The sequence below is a fragment of the Antennarius striatus genome, chromosome 10, assembly GCF_040054535.1.
Source record: "Antennarius striatus isolate MH-2024 chromosome 10, ASM4005453v1, whole genome shotgun sequence".
NCBI lineage: Eukaryota > Metazoa > Chordata > Actinopteri > Lophiiformes > Antennariidae > Antennarius > Antennarius striatus.
In genome coordinates, this window is record NC_090785.1 from 8574945 (window position 1) to 8598640 (window position 23696).

The window sequence follows — 23696 nt, forward strand, 5'->3', positions numbered from 1 at the left end:
TATCATACGCCAACTGATGGTACGAGGAACGTGCTGACGTCACAGAATCGAAAAGCGAAACCCGGAAATAAGAAGTGTCCGCACGCAAGCGCCATCTTTGTAAGGGCATTCTTTAGTTCGCGATTTATCTTCCATGTGACGTAGAGGTCAAGTTTTCGTGTCTCTGAACAGAACAGGAGTATAACAAAAACATTTACTCGAAGACTTTCCATGACACGTGGCAGGGTTGATTTACCCTATAAAGCCTAGTACATCATTGCCTTCCACCATTACGATACTTCCATATCATAAATTTGACATTTATTCCTGAAAAACATTATGTATGCAATCAGACACATGAGTCTACATTTTCCCCGCGAAAACGTTTCTGGATTTAACCATAATTATACAAACTAAAGCTCTTTTTGACAAAAAAAATTTAGACCTTTGTTAGACCTCATTCTCCAAAATTATGATTTTTTTTTATGGTTGACGTTTTAAATGGTTAAATCCTTAATCCCACTCAGAAAATAATCTAAGATCCTGTTGAACAACCCAGTCAGAAACTCTGCCAACTATCCTCGACACTTACCTACCTCGAGAGGTATATCATCAGGACTGAGTGTTCGACAGCAGTGGCTCAGCGGTAGAGCAGATGTCTTGAAGACAGATCATCTCCCAGCCACTGCCGAGGTGCCCTTGAGCAAGGCGCCATCCCCCCTACGAGCTGCTCTATTGGGGCGTACGCCAGGAAGCTGCTGCCCGTCACTCTGCCTCCCAATGTACAGCTTGAAGTTGTGTATTGTGTGTACTAACTGCAGGCTTACAGGCCCTCTTGTGTGCTGTGGTTCTTTCAGGGGCCTGTACATACTGTGAAAAACACAAAAATGTAACAAAATGTACACCTGAGTGACAAATGTAATTTCCCCGAGGGGATCAATAAATATCTTCTTCATTCTCTTCAATGCCCTCCTCGCTTTACCTGCCTAATATTTGCTACTTCCTGACAGCCACCTCTTTTAGTTTTTGTTCTCTCGCCTTTTCTCCGTTCATCAAGTCTTCAAAGTACTCTTTTCATCTTCCCATCACGCTACTGGCACCTGTCAATACACTTCCATCCCTACCCTTAATCACCCTAACCTGCTGCATGTCCTTCCCATCTGTCTTGCCAACCTGTATAGATCATCATCTATGGAATTTCCCATGGACACAAAAAAATGTGCAAGACTCATGTCAAAAATGTCAAAAAATGCAACTCGGTATTGTGGCTAATCTTCGTGCAAGTTTTGGTACAGCTAGTATTTGTAGTTTGTCACATGAGTACCAGAAAAATAAAAGATTAATGACAGATATCCAGATACTAATATACCCCATGCCATTTCAGGATTACTCATGTTGCATTCATGGTTTCATCTTTTTCTTTTTTAGGAGCTTTCAAAAGGCAAATTCAGTCGTCTTTAGTGACTACAGTTTGTACAGCAGTCATAGTACCATACACACTCTGACATGTTTGAAAGGTTTAGAAACACATTGAATGGATCTTCAGTGAAATGTCGTTCTAGGGTTAAGATGTGTGCTCAACATTTAACCTTACTTTAGCTGAAGGAAATGCATCTGTTTACAATAGAATATTTTTATTAAACATAGGACAACTCAAAGTCAACAAGATTTACTATTGGTCATTTGTCTATATTCCTATGCAAACGTAGTGACTTCTACACAAAGACCAAAAACTTTGGTTACACTCACAATCATAAATTGTATCATAACATTGGTCTTTAAAACTGTTGACATTGGGATAAAACAACATTAACTGTACACAAGTAAACTTCTACATCATTTTTGGGGAAAAAGTGAAGAAAAATACAAATACAAAAAAATAAAATTACTCCTTTTCATTTGACAGAGGCATGATTTCAGTTTTCACTTTATGAACGCAACATCTGGGATCTTGCCATCCGTCTGAAAATAGAGAAGACATTTTATGACTTTGTTATTAAAGCATTATACATTTATAGTAAAACAATAAAAAATTTAGCTTCCTAAGTTACCTTCAACTGAGTGAAAATATCAGCTGCACGATTGAACACCCATTCATTGTCTTGCAGACACCTGAAGCAGAGAACAATTATTCCGATGTTTTAAATCAGTGACAAATAAGTCTTTCTTTACTACAGACAACATGTACAAAAGCAAGTCTTACTTTTGGGACCATTCCAAGTTCATGCCAGACATTTGTGAAAAAGCTGCAAGCATCTCTTGCTGTGGTGCAGTGAGGGTGGGGACGGGGCTTGAAGATGGCGTCGGGGCAGGAGCGACGAAAGCTCGCCGGATCTCCTCCGTTGTAGCCATCCGAATGAAAAGCTGGTCGTTAACGATGCCCAGACTGTGGACCAGAAGACAGAGAGTTCACATACAATTAAAGAAACCAAGGTACACTGTGAATAAAAGCCATTAAAAGGCAAATGAAAAAAGCTAACATAATCATAAAATGTTATGAATGACAGGGGTTCTGGAGCACAGAGCTTTAAATTCAAGTTATTTTAAAGTATTTAAGTCAGCAACAAAATGGATGTTTGTCATGACAAGGTTATTTTCTTGAACATTCACTCACATGCTAGACTAATCACTCGTCTTATTGACTATCTGGAAAGCTGGAGTCAAAAGTTTTTTTCTGACAATAGTTCTTAAAATTACACGGAGATTGAGCTTGAGTGTTTTTACAGCGCACTAAAATGCACTTTCTGCGGGCAACAGTGCACAAATTACATCCACCAGAAGTGGCTCTTTTTTTACAACAGACAAGCCAAGATTGTCAACATAAGGGAGGTGACAGAAATAAAACTGGTTTTGTCTTTTTTAAAATTGCTGTATAAACAAGTCTTTCTCAAGGAGAGCTTCATTTCAGGGGTAAACCAGATGACCTTGGGGAAATACAGTATTTTGAGTAGCACAATGTAGTAACTGCTGTGCTGAGTCAACATTGCTTTTGCACCACCTTTAATAAATATAAATTGCTAAGAAAGAAAACAATACATAGTTTTGCTAAAACTGATTAAATTTGACAGACATTTTGGAAGAGACAGCAGTTTGTTCTGAAACTTGAGTTTAGCCTTCTCTGGGCTAATTTTTCTAACACGACCATAAAAAACTCTCTTCTGTATCATAATATAGAGTGAAAATTAAACAATTTACCATTATTTTCAAAGCAACATACAAAGGACAAGAAGAAGATGTAAAGAAACAATTAGAACAACCTACCCATTATTTCCTACTGGGACTGTAATGAACACTCGAGAGAAGGCCATGGTGGACTCTCGAGATTTACCGTCTACAACAACTGAAAAACAGGCATGACACAAATCAATAACACAATCATCACCAGTCATTTGCTGGGCTTGCAACAGTTCAAGCTTAACTATCTTTATTTCTATCCTACTTTATGCAGGTATAAATGTGAGATTCAACAATTGAAAACTAGTTGACAAACTACAAATATCAAGCTGCTAGCTGTACCGGGTCACTTCGGCTAAATTCTGTTGGCATGCAGAAATAGTGCTCCGGCGGAAATACTGCCACTCGCTAGCGAGCAGCACTATTTCCGCTAGCGAGCGGTGCTAGCGGAAATAGCGGCGCTAGCGAGCAGCACTAGCGAACGAAAAAGTATTAAGTTTTAGCCTTTTTTCTGTAAAAATAAGAACGCCACTGTGGCTACACAGTCTAAAAACCTTGTAGCCAATCTGGAATTTACTTCGCCTATGGCGAAGTGGCGAATGGCTAGCGCAAGCCCAGATTCACAACAAAATTTTAATTGGGATCACCCAAAAAAAATACTCACCTTCTTTAAAGATTCCACTGATGGTGAATGACAGCAGTGTGTTCTGTAAATTAACACAGTTAATCAAAATTAAACAGAATGAGTCTAAATAAGAGAAACACTGATTGAAAGGTGTGGACAGATCAAATTAACTCACTGTGCAAGTGTTTACATCAACGGTGAACGATGCAATGTCATGCTGAGTCTTGGGTAATTCATTGAGAAATGCCACCACATTCAGTCGTGTGTGTTTCAGAAGTCGGTATCGTATAGCTAAAGAAGGAAACATTTAAAGAGTGACATGAAATAAAATCCCAAATCAAATAAATAATACCATCGTCATAATTCAGATATAATCATGAGCCAACAGCTCGATGATAAACTCACTGGAGTCTTTGATCCTTTTCAGGTTTCTGCTGTCTTTATGATACTCTCCCAGACTGCTCCTAAAACCAACAGGGGTACATGAGATCAGTGTGAACAGATGAATGAACGGGTGGGATGAATGGAGCAGCTGGTAATCTTAAATTAAGTATGAGTCTACCAGTGGAAACATTTAATGACACATTCCAAAGCTTAATGTGTTGATCAGTGAGGTTACATTATTATTATTGGTTTACCTGATATTGATAGACACATTATAAATAAAACTATCCCATGTGAGCATTGTGGCGCTTTACTAGTTTCAATACTTCTAGACAAGTGTGCTAACATACCGTGATGGGTTCTGGGTAGAGTAAGGTGTTGTGAGGGATAACGATGCTCCATCGTGGTAAGCATCCAGGAGTGGCTGTCTGTTCCCTGAGTCATATATGCTGTAATACCTGCAACACAACAGCTGAACTATTAGAGTTTGACACATGAAACTAAAGTTGATAAAAATCAAAGCAATGAAGTAAGAAGATTCTTCCTATTTAAAGCAAGAAAACTCACTGTTGCAAGAACCGAAGGATGAGAGCCTTGATTTCATCTGAGCCAAAACAGCTGCCCTGCATGGTTCATTGACAGAAACACTTGTAAGGGACGTAAAGGAGACAGTAGATGTCGAGACTTTCAAAAGGGAAAACAATGCAGCTTGAACCATATGCTTCTGACATGGACAACATCCTGCAGAGCCTGTATACAGGTGTCACATAAACCAGATGACAAAGATATACAAAAAACCCAGAAGTCTAGACCACAAACCTTGCAAGGTGGGATGGTAGTGGGTGTTTCAACATCAAATCCAATGGGTGGGGGCAGGTCATTGCCATCCTAAACAGAGATCATAACGCTCATGTAACTGCATGCCGATACCAAAACATGAATGTAAATGTTTTTAAAGAACATGCTAGACGTAAATGACTTCATTTAAATACAGAGACATACTGATTAGATGTATTGACAATTGTGAAATTCCAGCCATATAGTTTGAAAAGGTTCCAAAAGTCATCATATTTTAACTTTCTCAATTTTGAGACTTACGAGTTTCAGCAGCCGCGGGAACCTCTGGCGTACAGCACTGGTACAGAAACAAACAACTGTTACGGTCATAAACCACCACAACACAAGTCACACCCATGACTGTATTGTGCCAGTCAAAACTGCTGACTCAGTTAATGCCACTTTCTGCCTGTCATGTGATGTAATCTCATAATGCTATACTGCCAGTATCACTGGGAAGGACACAATAAAGTACAGATACACAGACGCAAAGAATGTAAATTTAGTACAACCAGTGCCAATGTGTGTATGCGTGTGTGTCTGTGTTCTGGGGGGAGGGTCCCCTTTGCATACAATTATATCAACAAACTGACAAAGATACAGGTTTTTCAGTCTTGATAAGATAATAATCCTTTATTGTCCCACAGTGGGGACATTTGTGGATATACATACTCATATTGAGTTGTGCCTGTTGACAGTCCTCCCTCCCCATATTGTACTTACCAGCAGACATACTCACCCTCTCCCTCAAGACGCAGATACAGATTGATCTGACATGGAGAAGCAACCTAACTTGGAAACCAGTAAACACTTATCTACATACCCACCAATCCCTCTTCACTTTTTCCACTATCGATGCCGCAAACATTCAGCAAAGAAAGACTGAGACCAGAGCAAAAGAAAAAGAAAAAAAGACAGGTGGCCTCAAAGTAAGCTGCACCCAGCAGTTCCCCCACTCATCTTACATCCTTCCCTTGCTGCACAACAAAGCAATCATTAAGTTTTGGGATTATTGATACTCAAAGGGTCTTCAGGACTGTGCAACATATGGACTTCTTGTAGACGTGATTTAATTTGGACCAAACCCTCAAGTTACAGAGAGAATGGAAAATCATTAAGTGTTCAACTTAAGCAACATTTCTCTGCTCTATATTTAATGGTCAAGTTTAATCAAGTAATCACAGCCATCAGAAACTGGACGATGAAGTGTTTTGTTTTTTATTCCTCAACTCATGTGTCTCAGTTAAAACTGACGTTACTTTTCCAGTTCCATAACCTTCCGTTAGAAGTTAGTTAAAGGGTTTTGGCCAAACTCTCCACATCTTTCACTGAATGGCAGAGGCCTGTTTTAGGCCAAAGAGTACCAACTTAGTGGGAGAGAAAGAACAATTTTCTCTTTGGCTCATCATAAAGAGTCCTTGAAAAATGCTCTTATGCCCCTCTGCCTCAGCCCAATGGCATTTCCTGAGAAGTCCCATCACAAGTTCTTGTCATATTCCCAGCAATTCAGCGTTCTCAGGGACTGAGGTCGAGTAATCGTGACTGTGCCTGCCTTAGGTTGTCCCGGGGTTTTGAGGTGGGATCTTACCCGTCATGGGCTATCCAGCCTTCCATACCCGCCTGATACAGGAGGCCTTGTGGGCAATGGTGCTACGAGGGGAAAGGAAATCCGTCTTTGACTTTTTCTTCCAGACATTTGTAATGCCAACTTGCAGTGTGTTCACATTCCATCTCCAATATATTGCTTTATAGTATTGCTCAAGAAATTATTAGATCTTTTTTTTTCTTCTCAAGTAGTTACGTTTGTTAAGCTATATTTCATCACCAGTGTGATAATATTTGACAGCAGCTTATGGGACAAGCAATCAAGATATCAGTGGTGAAGTGCTGGGTACAGCGTCAATGATAACCACAAAAGAGAATTAAGCTTAAAAGGATGTCCTGAGGAGAAGCTGAATAGCAGGAAGTAAGCAGGGAGAAAGGCCTCTTCAAAGTGTGGAGCATTAAAAACAAGTTGGTAGAAAGCAGCAGGAAACTCCATCAAAGGGTGGACGTCCTCGCAGAAATGTTCGGAGGCAAAAAATGTTTAGTTTCCAGTGTGCAAAGGAAAGTTACTCAAGTGAGAAAAATGTCTGCAACAAAACCCAACAAAAATTTTAAACAGGTGCAAATTAATCTGCACAATTTTCTCTCCTTCGCTCTTACACTCAAATGCACACACATATACACAAATACAGGACCTCAATGGTGAACGGAAGTCCCCCTGCGTAGCGATTATGTTTGTCAACGAACGCTGGAAAGTGGTTTTAGCTTTCATAACAGCATCATGCACACTTCTAGCACACTGCAGACAACTCCTAAACACCCCTACTTGCTCATAGCAAAGTCAGTGTGCATTGTTGGGTCATCTTGAATTTATCATAAACTTTGATCCCTCGTCCCCCCCAAAACACAGACCAACCTGATGTATGAGGCCTGATCCTTGAACAGGTCACACAGAGGGTTCCTATTAAGCCACAGTTCCACCAGCTTTAAGCCTTTCAACTTGTCCAGCTCCCGGTCTGATTTCAGCTACACAACCACAAAACAAGACAAGTGGGTGTGAAATAGGATCTGAAAACAAATCAGGCTGATTAAATGATGGCTATTCCACAAATGGAGTCAGTTTTACCTCATTGTGGGACAGATTGAGGGTATTCAGATGAGGAACCTTGGAAACTAAATCAGTCAGTTCATCCAGTTTGTGAATACGGTTGTTACTCAAGTTCAAGCAAGTCAGCTGACAGAAGAAAAAAAGACTGTAAGGACTTTTGGTTTGACCCGTACATATATAGAAAAAAGCAACACTTCAACAGAAAAACAAGTACCATATTTATTTTCCAAATCTACGCCATTTTAAATATTACCTCTGGAATGTTTTCTTCAATGACCTTGATGACGGCTTCCATGTTGGTTTTCCTGTTCAAGATGACTTCAATGTTCTGGGACACCAGGTCTGTAATATTAGTAATAATAATTACAAACTATTCAAGAAAAATTAAACCATTTTCAAGGATATTATAAAATTAAGTTCTAATTGCCAAATTATCTCCATCATCCACCGAGTCATCATTGTAGAACAACATTGTCGTGAGTGTTGGTGTCAATTCTCAGTCATCAGAAGTTCAGCTGCTTTGTGGTAACCGTTACCTTAGAGCTGAGACTGCATACTTATTTAGTACAAATAATTATAAAGCATCTTTCATAATTTAATATTTAAAGTAATGTATAAACAACCAGTTAACTGTATTCCTATGTGTACTGTGATAAACTCGATAAATCACTACAGTATGGAATAAAAAATGTTTTTTACCTGGGTCTGTTCGGATGTTGTTTAAATCCAATGCTTGCTGGGAGCCATCAAAACGCTTTGCCATACATTGCTGAAAATGGATGACATAATGATGAAAACTGATGAAAATGATCAGCACAGTTCTGTCTTTACAAAACGCTGGAAAATCTCCCAGGCCCACGTAAATACATAGGTGGACCAATTCTAGTAGGCAATGGTTTCCCCACAAGCTTGATTTTCAAGGTTTGAAGTCGATTTATCACCTACAGTCATGCATGTACACATTACATCAATCCTGTCTATCCTATTAAGTCATTGGAACAATAAAAAAATAGGTCCCAAAACATTCCCAACATTTTTCTTGAGACTATTGTACCAAATGGAATTTCCAAAGTTATTTTCTGGTTCTGTTGTATTTAGTGCCGAGTTGAGGGCACACAAGTTCCTTGCATGTGCAGATATTTACCGATAGTCTGCATGGCAAAATTCCCTCCTCAAAAATTTTAAATATTAAAACGTATTTTTTTTAAATCAAGGTGTTTTCTACGAGAGTACTTCATGTTAAACCCCTGGTGCGAGCAATGCTGCAGACCTGAGCATAGATTACTATGATCAGTTCAAGAGGAAACTCTCAAAAGCGGCACAATCTGGATTATGGAATAATCACAGGCTGCACAATGTCTGTGATTGCTCTGGCAATTAAGGTGATCATTAAATCAGATAAGCCAGTCACCATCGACCAAATGCCAGGTTGCAGGTGGCTGGAAAGAGTTATCCAGTGGTCAAAGATAGGCATAAAGTCAGAAAAATCGAAGTCATTCAATCTGTAGAAAAATAACCTGCCAGGGACCGGACCACTGGAGGCCTGACTGGACCAGAGGACCAGTCAGGCCTCCCACGCTACTTCAAGGCACGGCATTTCCAGCATGGGATATTGCCATGGCTACCCTGGCCACTGCTTGTTTTTAAAGTCCCCATCTCCACCATACAGATCCTGGAGAGGAAGGTCAGAGGCTTCTCAGGAGACAGCTGAGGTTGCCCAGAAACCTCAGCAGCAGCCAGTTGTATGCAGAGCTGGACAGCTACAGTACAAGCATGCCCACAGAGATAGGCTGCAGAGTATTTGTGGTGTTGCTCACTTCACAAAACTTTGTATCATAAGAGCTGCATATAGCGGAGACAAAAAACAAGCTTTGGATCTGGAGTGGAGAACCATATGAACAAGCGAGTGCTGTCCGAACATGTCGTGGCCTGATCAAGTATGGCTGGGTCACATGATCAAAGTGGTGTGAGGCTGAAAGACTCGATCACCCAGTGACCCCAGGTTAACTCACTGATGAAGTGTTCAGAAGATGCATCTAAGAAGTTCAGCTGTACTTTTTCCTAATTAAATTTTAACCACAGTTTCAGCAATTCCACTAGTCTCAAAATGCCACTGTTTTCAGATTTTTATTTCTACATTAATCTCACCTTCAGATGCTCCAAATGTTCAGGCTTTAAGTCGGCGAGTAGGAAGGATGGTAGGCCGCTTGGGTTGACATGCACTTCCACCTTGAAGATACAACAAGTGCAGTGAAAGAGCTTAGTCTGACTTTTGGTTATTCATCACATGAAGTTTAGAGATATCAAGGGGATCAATAAGAACAACAGTGTACTCTTTATCTGCAAGTCACAGGTAAATATGAAGAACAGTAAGATGATGAGTTTTTTATGTTACTGGGTAACTTCAAGCTAGCGACACTAAGTAGCGACACTAAATCAGTTTATAAGCAACTTGTAAAAAGTGAGGTTCTTCAAATTCAGAGGGCAAAATACTAGCTTGAAAATCATATACTACACAGACCAAACAAAAAAATATACAACTCAAACAAATACAATTCTCAGACAATGTAGGCTTTTGTTAAGAGATGTTTAACTAAATTACCTTCTGGTGCATGGGGGTTATTTGATAAAATCAGAAAAACAGTGGTAAATGCATTTAAATTGCATTTTTCATTCTGCTACAATCAATTTTGGGTGCTGTAAATGTCACATTTTACCATCTGTGACACACAGACAACTTAACTTAGTGCTATTTTGTCAGTGTAAATGCAGGGTGATCAAGCCAGTCAACTCAAAAATTACATAACATTAAGCTTAAGACTGTTCAATTTTGCTCCTCCAGCCCATCCTGTTAGCCTTCGTATTGGAGTTAAAACTGCCCAATTCTTTATGTGAAATTGTCCAAACTTAGTGATGAGGAATGATATGATAAAACTCGCTTCATGTTGCCCTTGTTGTGTATAAAATGATCAACATGAATTATTTGACAGATTTGAAGATCCCCAGAAAGGTTACTGGTTGCACACTTACTTTTTGAAAGTTAAATAATGTTGTCTCTTGCATTTGGACTTCAGCACTACATGTGCTTAACTAAAGTCACATGAGGGTTCAGTAAATCAAATAATCAGGCTTTTGACGTCAAAACATGTAGCTGTAGTGCAAAATGTCCAGGAGGACACTTTCTGCAGGAAAAATAAGAACTGCATGATTAGCCCAATGTACCTTATAACCATCAGTGTCTGTGATCTTGTGGGAACATTTGTGCAAGGCAGTTGAAGCAGAGGAATCATCCACATAGAAATGGACCCTGTTATGGTCAACATGGTACTGGACAGATTTGAAGAAAGAATTAGTAAACAAGGACAAAAAAATTAACAATCAACCTCTTCAATCTAATGCCATAAGTACTTTTCTTCATTTTAGAAATTTACAATAAACAATCCTAAAAGCAGCTCAGAACCTAACCTGCACAGGTGTGAAGGGAATTGGGCAGATATTCTGAAGAGCCGTCAATAACCATTTCTTGTCGTATTTTCTTCCATGAGGTATCTTGCATACAAAAAAAGAATATGATCACTTAACAAGCTATGAGATGCAAGTAGAGATGTAATACACAACAAATATAATACGCACCGTTACTTTGTACCAGCCAGACCGATTTCTCCCTCCTCCATTGCTGCCTCCACTTCTGTCTCCTCTAAAGTTTCCACCTCCTCCTCTACCACCTTTGCCTTGTCGTCTGTCTTTGTCAAACCGTCCATCTCCTCCTTTTCGAAAAGGTCTACCATATGGTTTGCTGATTAAAGATAAAATATATATACATTTCAGAGATGCACTTTAATCCATAGCTCTGTGAATTTATGAGCCTGAATTGTAGCCTTTTCAAGGCAGGAGCAGTAAACCTTTATTCCATCCCAACAATTGGTATAAATGCAATGAAGATGGAATGAGAATCACTTTTGTTCCACTTCTGTGATAGCCGAAGGGAGGTAATAGCACTCAATTCCCTGTCCGTGTAAACAGAGGGTGGAAGTCTAGATAGGATTGATATTTTGATACCGTACTTGTCATGCGGTTCAAACCACCTAGAAAAGGCAACTCAAAAAGGAAAATAATCAACTATAATAATCTTCAAGCAGCGAGACAGCGCAAGGTTTTTACCTAATGACATAATGGATTCAACAGCCATGTAACAGGCAAGGTAAATCTTTTTTGGCATATGCATCTATTCCATACATTGCACTACTAATTGCATAATGCCAAATGCTACCCTCAACTTAAACACAGCTATTTTATGCATTGTGCCTCTTTTCCTCACTGACACACAGCATTTACAGTCATAGAACAGTTTTGCAGGATTCCAGCTAACGAGGGTCTCATAGTGGTGTCCAATAGTCCTAATTAGAGAAAGGAGGATGGTGGAACACAAAGATTACATTGCTACAAACTGCAATAGGTGGCATTACCCAAACTTACAATCTGTGCTGGGAGGTGTTGTCTTGAGAGTTGTCACTCATAGTTACATCTCCATCAGTATCCTCAAGCCGAGACCGTGGCCCAGGGCCTCCAAAGCCTCCAGACTGGTTGCCTCGTTGGCGGTCTCGACGAGATCGGTCATATGCCCGGCCCTTGTAGAAGCCTCTGGTTTTACGGCCGCGAAATTGTGGTGCAGTTCTATCATCATGCTCTGAATGGAGGAAGATTATTAAAAAATTATCCAGTTTAAATCAATACACTGATCACAGTTATACAAATAATATTTCTGTTCAAACTTGTGTAATACATTTCAACACCTAAAAAATTACCAAAAAAAAAAAAGTACAGTGAACAATTGTCACAGCTCGGATGGATTACTAGGTGTCTGATATAGCATCTGGTGGTTTATTTTATGCTACTGCCTAAAGTTACAAAAATACAGCAGGAATGCTCTTGACTTAGCAGGTCTGTCTTTTACAACACATAAGTACTGAAACAAGGGAAGACAAAAAAACTTTGCCTCCTGCTATCTTGAAACGACCTCAATATACATCCAATTTTCTGGCATTGTGATCACATACGATACATTACCATATCCTAATACTTTAATGCCCGCACCCACGTGAACCTCCGGGGTGTATGAGACATAATTTACCTCCTTGGATCATGTAATCAGAGCTTCTGACCTCTCTTCTCACCATTAAGTCTCCGTGGTCTGAAGAAAAATGGTATATTTCATGAGGCGTTAATGCCAGGGAGAACATTTACTCACCGTTGTAGTAATGTCCGCCATCCGCCATATTTCCAGAATAATATTAGATAAAAACACAGCTTTTTGTGCAAAATAATCACAATTTACGATCACACTATTTTGTCTTAGACAAAACACAACTTTATGGAGCGACTTCACTAACAGAAGCCAGTCAAAAGACAATCAAAGGCCCCTACGACCTTATTGAAACGTTGCCGTCGGAATGGCTGCTAGCTTAGTACGCTTCTTCTATTGCGTGTTGACAAGCCGTTACCGGAAGTAGAACTTTTCATGTCCGGGGCACCTTTAATTCCGTGGCAAATAAAAACGGCACGAAATAATATTAATATATATTAATATTATTATATTTTTAATTAATGATATTAAAATGGTGTAAGACTGCTACTGAAAGCTCCAATTCGATTCCCGGTCCCGCCCAAAAACACCCGGAGTGTGAGCTGACAGTGAGAGGTGTCAATTCACCTCCGAAGCACTGTCGAGGCGCCCTTGAGCAACCCCCCCCCCCTCACAAGCTGCTCATTTGGGGCGCTCCAACAAAGGAGCTGCCCGCCACTCTACCTCCCTGTGTAATTCATGGCTACAGACCCCCTTTGTGTGTGGTTGTGTGCATTTCAGTGGCCTGTACACACTAATACACTGTATATGCATGCGTGAGATTGATTAATATGCTAGTGTGCGTTCCTAATTTCCCTTCGGGGATCATAATCAGTATATAAAATAAAAATTTAAATTCGTTGGCTAAATAATGAGCCAATCATGGAACACACAAAAATTAATATCTAAACGCTAAGACGCATAACAATAAAAAAACTGATTTTAAAAATAACACACACAATAATACACGCATTCTCATTTAACACCTTTCATTTTTCTGTTAAAACTTAAAATCCTCTATTCCATTTCGGCAATGACAAAAAGCAACTTTTTAACATGCCGACCACACTGGACAGAGTAACTGTCAATGTGTCAATTCTGAACTACATTATCTCAGGGGCAAAATGCCTTGCTAATTCCTTCCTGCTGATCAAAGAATTAGTAAGACCACACCTGAGGAAATCCCTACGAGTCATCATTTATGTCTCCAGCTTCTTTCCTGGCCAGGTATTACTAATGATGCAAATTACAGACCCTGCATGAACTTACCCATGGAGCTACTTTAAAGTACAACAGTATCTGCTCAGTGATTCAAGTGGGTTTGTTGTTTTTTTTTACAGTCGAATGGAGACGTAAACTATCATATGATACACTAAACTAGTATACAATCGACAACTGGCACGACTATAGTCAAAATATGTTTTAATGGCGGATCATACTTACCACCGTCCGACAAATGTGCAACCACAGCTAGGTTGGAGTAGCGTCCTCGGTAAAAACTCAAGCGGTCCATCAAGAAAAGTTCTAACAGATTTCGTAACGAGTTAAGTTGTTGTTTTAAATGTATATAACACAGAATACAAAATATGTAATAGTAAATTGTCAATTTTGTCTTCTTACCTTGTGCCAAGTAAAAATTAATGTCTTTTTAACGGGATGACATTAGTTAGCTTGCTAGCTAACCCAGCTAGCGAGTGGCTATGAAGCTAACGAACCACTTAGGTCTCGGTTACAGAACGTAGTTCACCAATTAGCTACAGTCAATGTTTCTATTTCAAATCAAAAAATGCGGAGTTTTGATTGGCGTCACAAACGCGCGCGCGTCATTTTCTCGGACACGCTGGTCACGTGATGCCACCTGGTGAGCAACTAGTGAACTGACCTTAGAGGCAACTACGGAGCAAATAAGTCCTTTGAATGAACAGAATCAGCCTTATATGCCTTAAAAAAAATATCAAAGCACAATATCTGAAAACATGCTTTTTTCCCCCTGCACTAGTAAAACACTTTACATGTTTTTTTTTATTACACTTTGAAGTTTTTACCGTTATGTTATCTTCCTAGGTAACATAGTATGTATGTATGTGTGTACAGGTATGTGTGTGTCTATACATACACACACCATATGGGAAGAAGCATGAAGCGAATAAGAAAATGAATGAATAATATAACATAATATAATTATATATAATAACGCTTACTATCAAACATTTCTTGCTAGCAAAAAAAAAAAAAAAGAAGAATCAACCATTATTAATCTCCCATAGGGGAAATTAATGACACACACACACACATAGCCCACACATGGCACATAGCAAGGTTGAAACAAAGGGGCTGAAGTCTGGTTCACCAGTGTGGTTCACCTAGGTCAGATGCTTCTGGAGCATCAGTAATGGATTTCTCTAGAGTCATTCAATGTCCATATTCACTGCCTCTGCTTCTTCATCACTACAAAACAAGCAAACGTCATCAGTAGGAATCTCTTCCTCCTCCTACATTGGAGCGCTACTGGATTGCAATATCCACAACTGCAACTACCACGAGAGAACCAGCCCTGGAGTCAGTATACCTGGTGTGAAAAAAAGTTGTGTGAAACAACATGTGACACAGTAAATTTTTATGTAAATAAAAATAATAAATCAGATTGTCTTTTGCATTAGGCAACTGACTACACTACACTTGTTACTAAACAGAATATAAGATTTGCCTGGATGATCTTCTTTTGGAGAATTCATTATCACTGATTATTTAGATTCATTATTTTTAATCACAAAACATGTTTGTGCTAACTCAAGTCTATTCTCAGAGTTTCCATGTCTGCAGTTCCTTTTCATCACACTTCCAACTTTGCATTCTTCCATCCGTCTGGATCGTCACACCTTACCCCAAAGCAATCCATCCTCCTTGCCCTTCATTTTTCTTTCCATTTATTCCCTGCATATCTTAATGTTAAACTTATTCCCATCCTCCACACGATGACGATGTGACAAACTGCTTTTGGCTTTCCACCAAGTTTATATTCCTCCCTCATTCTCCCTCCCGGTGTCATATTTTGCATGCAGTGACATTTACAAAGCTGAGTGGTAGGCCAGGATGGAATCTAGGCATGACAGAGATTACCGTGGAAACACAGGAAGTTGTGGCCAAAGCAAAATGTACACGTTTTTTAGTGTTGTTTTAGGGTATTTATTCTGACCACCCACATGATTTTAGAAATAGCCTGAACACTTTCTGACATTTTTTTAATGAACCACGTACAAGAAATGTGATTTACAGCAGGTATGACATTATCACTTAGAAATCTATTAATTTTATACATATGCGTTTGTGTGTACACACATATGTGTGTGTACACACACACATACAGTGTGTGTGTATGCACACACACACACAAACACACAAACACACACACACACACACACACACACACACACACACACACACACACACACACACACACACACACACACACACACACACACATTTGTGAGTGTGTAATACATTTATATACCTTTTAAAATACAAAGTAATAAAGTAATAAACAGGTTAATTACACCTTAAAGTAAAATTTCATGCAGCACTATAAGAAACATGAACAGAATATTATTTTTCAAGATGAAACTCATACCAACAGAAAAAAAAAGAACCTGATCATTTCCAATAAATACATAAATTTTAGATCCACAAATTAAAACAAACAAGAGCGGGACAAATTCATTAAGGCCAAACAAAATAATGACAAATTTGGCTCCTGGTTGTTTTTTGTTGAGAAAGAGATGGCATTATGAAAAATATAGCAAATAATTTGGAAAAAGTATGAAGAAAATATGACTAGACTGTACAGTATCATGTGTTATTAATTAAAATAATTGGGATGGAACGTTTCAATTATTTATTTTAATTATTATTTTTTAATGTCCTGTTACGAAGTAACAGTTATTAAATGAAAATGACAGATGTCTATAATCTGGAACTTTCAGAGTTTTTGGCCATTTCCCCTATAAATCATAGGGTCCTACTGTTAAAGCTAAAATAATTACAGCGGGGTAATTGAGGCCATTAACATGCATGTTTGACAGTAATGTTTAGATACTTCCCGGGTCATTGTCAACCATAGATCTCTCATAAAGCTTTCCATCTTAAATCAAGACCATTCTACTCTGCCTGCCTTTCTTTTATACATGGTCTTACGCTGCCGCTGATTCATTTCTTTCACTTCGACGGTCTGTCTGCTTTGTCACCTCTGTGTTGTTGCTAAAGAGCAAATGAGGATTCTCCTGGTTTAGATTTGTTGGAACTATCTGAGACAGACCCAGCATTTCGTCAGTACCTGTCAAATAATATTTTTTCATAAATACTAGTAACTGGGTCAAAATCCTTGTATATGGCTGACATACAGTGTTGGCTTTGCGTACCTGATGCAGCATCACTGCCATCTTCTTGGTGGTTGCTGTTCATGTTGCTCTCTCTATTTAATAATGGTCCATCTGTTCTCAGCTGTAAACAACAAGGAGGAAAACACAGCTTGTTGGGTCTGAACGACACCTGACAGAAACCTGCTGATCAGGGTCGGATCTCCTCTCACGTGATCAGGAGCTGAAGTCAATAGCAGTCTCACGTAGCTGAGGCCTAAGAGCAGACTGAGGAAGATGAAGTTGCTGAAGACACCCACCACTGCTGAGAGGAGAGGGAAGTGGAACAGAAAGTATCTAATGGGGGAGGAAAAAAATTATTATTGCTTCACGGTAATCAAACACTGGCTTTTACTTATAGTAGAGTGTTGGAAAAATGATCTGATCTCTCAGTTCGACTAAACTGTCACACATTGATTTCAATCTTCTAGTTCAGCAACCCACAGAAAATACAGTACGTGGATGTATTGTATTCACCCCACTGTGGGCTCTAAGTGTAAGTGAATCAAACCCAACATATATTTTGGTAACAGCAGTTCAAGAAATAATTACAACATAATAGGAATAAAAGTATTGCACTGAAAACAAAATGTTGATGGTATCAGACGTAAAAGGGTTTACTGTGTATACAATTAATCTTGTCAGTATTTCACTTCTTCTTCTTTCTTTTCCTTTTGGCTTTTCCCTTCAGGTGTCGTCACAGCGAATCAATTGCCTCCATCTAACCCTGTCTCCTGCATCTTCTTCTCTCACACCAACTACCTTCATGTCCTCTTTCACTGCATCCCCTAGGCCTCCTGCCTGGCAGTTCAAAACTCAGCATCCTTCTACCAATATATTCACTATCTCTCCTCTGGACATGTCCAAACCATCTCAGTCTGGCCTCTCTGACTTTATCTCCAAAACCTCTAACATGTGCTGTCCCTCTGATGTACTCATTCCTGCTCTATCCTTCCTGGTCACTCCTAGAGAGAACCTCAGCAACTTCATCTCTTCTACCTCCAGCTCTGTCTCCTGTCTTTTTTACTCAGTGACACTGTCTCCAGACCAAACAACATCACTGGTCTCACCACAGTTTTGTACACTTTTCCTTTCATTTTAGCTGAAACTCTTCTATCACACATCACACCTGACACTTTTCTCCACCCTTTCCATCCTGCCTGTACACGCTTCTTCACCTCTTTTCCACACTCTCCATTGCTCTGGACTGTTGACCCAAAGTACTTAAAATCCTCCACCTTCTTGATCTCTTCTCCCTGTAGCCTCACTCTTCCACTTGGGTCCCTCTCATTCACACACATGTACTCTGTCTTACTGCGGCTAACCTTCATTCCTCTCCTTTCCAGGACTAACCTCCACCTCTCTAGCTTCTCCTCCACCTGTTCCCTGCTCTCACTGCAGATCACAATGTCATCTGCAAACATCATAGTCCATGGAGATTCCTGTCTAACCTCGTCTGTCAGCCTGTCCATCACCATGGCGAACAAGAAGGGGATCAGAGCTGATCCCTGATGCAGTCCCACCTCCACCTTGAACTTCTCTGTCACACCTACAGCACACCTCACCACTGTCTTACAGTCCTCATACATGTCCTGCACCGCTCTAACATACTTATCTGCCACTCCAGACTTCCTCATACAATACCACAGTTCCTCTCTGGGCACCCTGTTGTAAGCTTTCTCCAGATCTACAAAAACACAATGCAGCCCCCTCTGGCCTTCTCTGTACTTCTCTATCAACATCCTCAAAGCAAATACTGCATCTGTAGTATGGACCGATACTGTTTCTCACAAATGTTCACTTCTGCCCTTAGTCTAGCTTCCACTACTCTCTCCCATAACTTCATTGTATGGCTCATCAGCTTTATTCCTCTGTAGTTGCCACAACTCTGCACGTCTCCCTTGTTCTTAAAAATGGGCACCAGCACACTTCTCCTCCATTCCTCCTTCCTCCATTCCTTGTCAGTATTTCACTATATTATATTAAGTTTTTGGATCTACATTACTGCCATATTAACATGTACTGCATGTTGTATTCTACTCCTACTGCTGTTGGATAGTAGGAGTAGAATGTTTCTTTGTAGTGCTGCGGTTATGTGAGAACTATGTATTCATAAAAAGCTTACTATCCTTGAACTCAGATGAACAGCTACACACATTCTCTCAACATCTTATGAACACATAATTATTCACTTTATCAGAGATATCAAACTTAGACATACAGATATATACTAAATAAATATACTTTATGTCACTGATGACTCTTTTCGACAGCCTCACACATCAGTTACATGCTACAGGCTTGTGCACGATACTGGTGCATCTTACCTTATACCAGTGAAAACAGCATGAATATGGAGCTGCGATGAGTAGATCTGCACCTTGTTGGACACAATCTCAATAAAGACAAAGGTTGCGGGGTCGTACTATACATAGACACAAACATTAACAGGTTACTTGTCATTCAAACACACTTTCATGTGATGGCATTCACAGAGCAGTGCAGGACTCACAGGGCTGTTCATGTAGGATGAGAAGAGCTCCACCTCCAGCATTTGCGTCTGCTCAGCAACACCTCCCAAAAAGGCCGGGAGCAACAGCAGCATTTCCAGGTACTTCAGCAGGTCTGAACGGTAGCGCAGCATCGCCTGAACACAGAGGGACAACAATGTCACAAGAAATCTCTTTTTCCTCATAAAAGTTGATGATGCTTTAGTCCTAAAAGAAGAGCCCTGCAGGAGGTCTCACACATTTGTGAACATTGAAATAACCTTTGACAAAAGTTTGGCATTGAGTCTGTAATAAAGTCACTTGTAGTGGAGCTCTGCAGTAAGTCAGAATTTCTCTCATCGGGCTCTGGTAAGGCTGTATTTTTTATTAAAAGATCATTGTGCATCAGTGCTGTACTCACAAAGCGGGAACTAGAGCCTGACACCAGTAGGCTTCCCTGGGAAATTCACAGCAGAACAATAAAGAATCAGTAGCAGTTTCAGGAGCTAGAAGCAGTGATTATATATGCAGACATGGCCATGTAGAAGCTGAAAATTTTTTTTATTGAAAATTACAGTGTGAGAAGATGAGGAAACACTGCCTCCATCCACAGAGAAACAAGTCGACTTGATCATGAACATTCCCAGCTGCTGATTGGCTGGGGAGTCGGGCATCTCCAAATGCAGAGAGATCTGATAGATCTGGCCAAATGTCAGCATCTGAATAAGCATTTTAAAAAAAACAGTACAAATTTATCATGCAGATACACGAAGCAGTAGAGTTAAATATTCAAAACTACTCATACTGTATGTACATGTAGGTTTTTCCTCATCAGGGAGATGTTGGCCACTGGATATGAGCACAAAAAAGAAGTTGGAGATTCGCATCCTGTCCTGCAGACAGCGTTAATGACTTAGAGAGTAGAAAGCACGACAGATGGAATTCAAAACATCTAGTTTTACTGGTGCACCTGAACAGGACTTCAAATACACACCTAAAGTAATAGTACACAGGAAAGGAAAATGCAGTCCTGGGCATATACGAGAAGTAAAAGCTCCAGTATAGAAAAGTTGCAATCCAGAAGACCAGGAAGAGAACAGAGACAATAACAAAGCTCTGTGTAACTCTCTGACGGATGCGTGAAATTCTTTCATATACAGCATCCTGGAGCCTCAGCAGTACCTGACCTCTAAAGATGGATGGTTCTTCATCACCTCGTGGACACAAATTAATTTCTTGATCCATAATTAAGGAACAGCTGCAAAACCACAGAACCAAAAAGTGTCAAAACAACAAAATTTAAATGTGAAATAAAGTTAAAAAAAAATCATACTGACTCAGGTATAGAGTTTCAATAGATTCAAGTCCACAATTTTTGTGACAAAAATGTCTTGAATGTCATCCAAAAAGTTCTTGGTTCTGGAGAAGAAACAAACAATATATCTGTTTGCAGCAGAAAATTGATTGTGGTTGATGACATCTTGATCATATGAAAGACAAAAGCACCACTTTAAGATCTCCAAAACCAAATCCAATCAAAGTCACAAGCAGAAGTCTTTCAAATCAGATGTTTTCAAACTATTTTAAATATCAACATGACTGTGTTGCATGTATTGAGAAGCACAGACACTTGTAAGAGTTAGTTTGTTTTAACACAACATAATGAAAAATACAGTAATGCAAAAACTGTCATGAAGAGTCCATAAAGTTCATTTTGTTTAATTAAATCTCAGTTTCATCTTCTTCATGTTTAAAGGTATTTCATAATATATCAAAAGAAAAAAGAGTTTTCCTTTTTGGCACAACCCAAAAAGAAAGAGAGCTTTGTAATGACAGACCAAGAGTAACTTTTTCCTCTGGAAATTACAGAGAGGGGGATGATAGACATTTTCAACCAAAATCCGAATAATTACTGAAAGAAGATACTCAAATTACAAAACATTATGACTGGTGTACCCACAACCATAGTCTTGCTGTAAAACAACAACAACAACAACAACTCACCTCTAGCCAACCATGAGCAGCTACGACATCTCCTGTGCCTAAGATCTGTTGGTCCACAACTTGAAAATGTCTTGACAAAATCTTGTGATTAGAAATTCCCACAATGCTTTGCTTCTAAAATATTGTAACTGGATAGGATTTAGCCCATCCCACATCAAGAAAATGTTTTATCTGGAACCGAATCTTACTATCACATTGATAAGAGGGACAAGTCATTGGATTTCTACTCATGCAACACCGTAATAATCCATAACTTTGCCATACTGATGTATGAGATTAATTTTTCAAATATTTATAGTTTTGTTTTAGATCCATCATCACACATGTTGTCAAGAGAACAATAAACAGACATAAGCAAAAGAAATAGAGAGCAATTGCTCCTCACCAGTAGGGGGAGCATATCCTGCAGAACAGAAACCACTGAAGAAGAAGAAGTCGCTGTCGTCCAATCACAAGCAACGACTGGCGCCAACCGGAAATGGTTCAATTTTATATTGCATTGGATGAAATTTGGACAACTGAAAAGGTGAAATGTGAAATATTTTATCAAATAACATGTTTAAGTATGTTTAAAAGGGATCGAAAAAACACGTGGAAATCATGCTGTTTGTTTTCAGGGAGTTTGCAGTATTTTTTTTTTCGACAAGAATTTGTTAAACAATGGACAGTTTCTGGTACTGTTAATCTATTATATAAACACTTGTCATTCTAAATACGACTCCTTATAAACAATGGGCAAACTACCTGCATGCTAATAACAATTAGTAATGTAATAACCATAACAACATGTACTGTTCATGTTCTTGGGAAAATACGCTTTCGAAGCTATTTCAAACCTCGAAACTGAACCAAACCTCCCGAGTCTGTTTAAAAAAAAGGCTCGAATAAAAATTCTAATTGATTTGCGGTCATTCGTTTTGTTCCCCTAGGATGTCCTGTAATACAAGTGTTACTCGTGTTCAAGTGGCATCAGTGAGGCAGGCAGATCGACCTTCAGTCCATCTTATGCCCTGTGAGATCGAACATGACGGTCCGGCACAGGTCTCACAATACTTTGATGCTACAACAAAAAACAGCAAACAAGGTACGTTTAGAACATATTTGATCTTGTATTATACCAAGTTTAAGGCTTCTATGTGTTCTCTACAGGAACAATTATGTAGTCAAATAATACAACTACTGTAGATGTAGCTTTATTCTAGTTATTTGTAATAGGGGAAACCATCTCAATAATGCTCTATGTGCTTTTCCCATTACAGAGAAGACCGTGTCATTCAGAGGTCGTAGGCTAAAGGGACAGGAACTCAGCTGCCCACAGGGGTACACTGGCTTGGTAGTGAAAGAGATCAACAAACCCAGCTCAGACCAAGAGGTAAACATCACATCACAAAAAATAGTTAATCTGATCAGTGACTGACTGGGTATAAATTGCCCTAAACTGTTTTTTTGTTTTGTTTTTGTGTCTAGGACAGGACTGTGAGGTTAACATCCGTGTTTGACAAGTTTACATACTGGAACCTGGAGACACCTCCGAACTCTGACGATACAGTTGTGATGGCGATGGATTGGCCAGATCTGGCTGAGGCGGTTAGTTAAAAATATCATTTTTTAAAAAATGGTTTATAAACGCTGCCATGTGTTGATTTACGTCTTTCACAGCATCCAATTATTTTTGATAAAACGCTTGAAGATGAGTGATAGTTTGTGTCTTCACAGATACACAGACCAGTACAAGACTAAAGAGATGAGCAAAACTAACTGCTGTGAGGTGGCAGACTGGTGTCGCATCTGGATTTACAAAGTGTAGTTTTTGTTACAGTTTTTTGTATGTTTTTTTGTACCAACACATAGAATAATAAAAAAATTTAATGACCAACTGTGTACCTACTGTGTATTTATATTACTGAAACAAAGTATTTACATGTTGTTCATCCAAACTGTTTATTCGATTCGACACAAGCTAAAATGAAATGTTTACTAACTCAACAATGTCTTATGAGCATTCAGTGTAAAACTC

The 23696-nt window shown here is 39.3% G+C and overlaps 3 protein-coding genes across 9 annotated transcripts; 1 reads left to right on the forward strand and 2 right to left on the reverse strand.

Annotated features, from left to right (window-relative positions):
- Positions 1 to 1615: 1615 nt before the first annotated feature.
- Positions 1616 to 15722, reverse strand: nxf1a (nuclear RNA export factor 1a). 2 transcript variants are annotated; one of them, XM_068325261.1, is made up of 22 exons: positions 15659 to 15722; positions 12784 to 12843; positions 12129 to 12339; positions 11286 to 11448; positions 11118 to 11201; positions 10875 to 10979; positions 9801 to 9881; positions 8352 to 8421; positions 7906 to 7994; positions 7671 to 7778; positions 7461 to 7570; positions 5261 to 5297; positions 4982 to 5050; positions 4730 to 4785; positions 4513 to 4620; positions 4184 to 4242; positions 3954 to 4069; positions 3818 to 3860; positions 3241 to 3319; positions 2183 to 2365; positions 2031 to 2091; positions 1616 to 1941 (listed from the first exon to the last, which is right to left on the reverse strand). In XM_068325261.1, the coding sequence occupies exons 1-22, from the start codon at positions 15699 to 15701 to the stop codon at positions 1903 to 1905; spliced, it is 1974 nt and encodes a 657-aa protein (XP_068181362.1). In that variant the 5' UTR covers positions 15702 to 15722; the 3' UTR covers positions 1616 to 1902. The 2 variants fall into 2 exon arrangements, with proteins under 2 accessions (XP_068181362.1, XP_068181363.1); XM_068325262.1 differs by lacking the exons at positions 12784 to 12843; positions 15659 to 15722 and adding an exon at positions 12901 to 13123.
- A 277-nt stretch (positions 15723 to 15999) lies between these two features.
- On the reverse strand, positions 16000 to 21730 carry LOC137602920 (seipin-like). 6 transcript variants are annotated; one of them, XM_068326032.1, is made up of 11 exons: positions 21680 to 21729; positions 21013 to 21094; positions 20670 to 20933; positions 20490 to 20568; positions 20251 to 20394; positions 20097 to 20132; positions 19699 to 19833; positions 19514 to 19611; positions 17360 to 17483; positions 17190 to 17271; positions 16000 to 17104 (listed from the first exon to the last, which is right to left on the reverse strand). In XM_068326032.1, exons 3-11 carry the CDS (start codon positions 20918 to 20920, stop codon positions 16962 to 16964), a joined length of 1092 nt encoding a protein of 363 aa, XP_068182133.1. In that variant the 5' UTR covers positions 20921 to 20933; positions 21013 to 21094; positions 21680 to 21729; the 3' UTR covers positions 16000 to 16961. The 6 variants fall into 6 exon arrangements, with proteins under 6 accessions (XP_068182133.1, XP_068182134.1, XP_068182131.1 ...); XM_068326033.1 differs by having other exon boundaries at positions 16000 to 17075; positions 20481 to 20568; XM_068326030.1 differs by having other exon boundaries at positions 20481 to 20568.
- Positions 21731 to 22128: 398 nt separating this feature from the next.
- Positions 22129 to 23547, forward strand: rnaseh2c (ribonuclease H2, subunit C). The gene is made up of 5 exons (XM_068326170.1): positions 22129 to 22205; positions 22609 to 22763; positions 22939 to 23051; positions 23147 to 23266; positions 23396 to 23547. Exons 1-5 carry the CDS (start codon positions 22183 to 22185, stop codon positions 23417 to 23419), a joined length of 435 nt encoding a protein of 144 aa, XP_068182271.1. The 5' UTR covers positions 22129 to 22182; the 3' UTR covers positions 23420 to 23547.
- Positions 23548 to 23696: the final 149 nt, after the last annotated feature.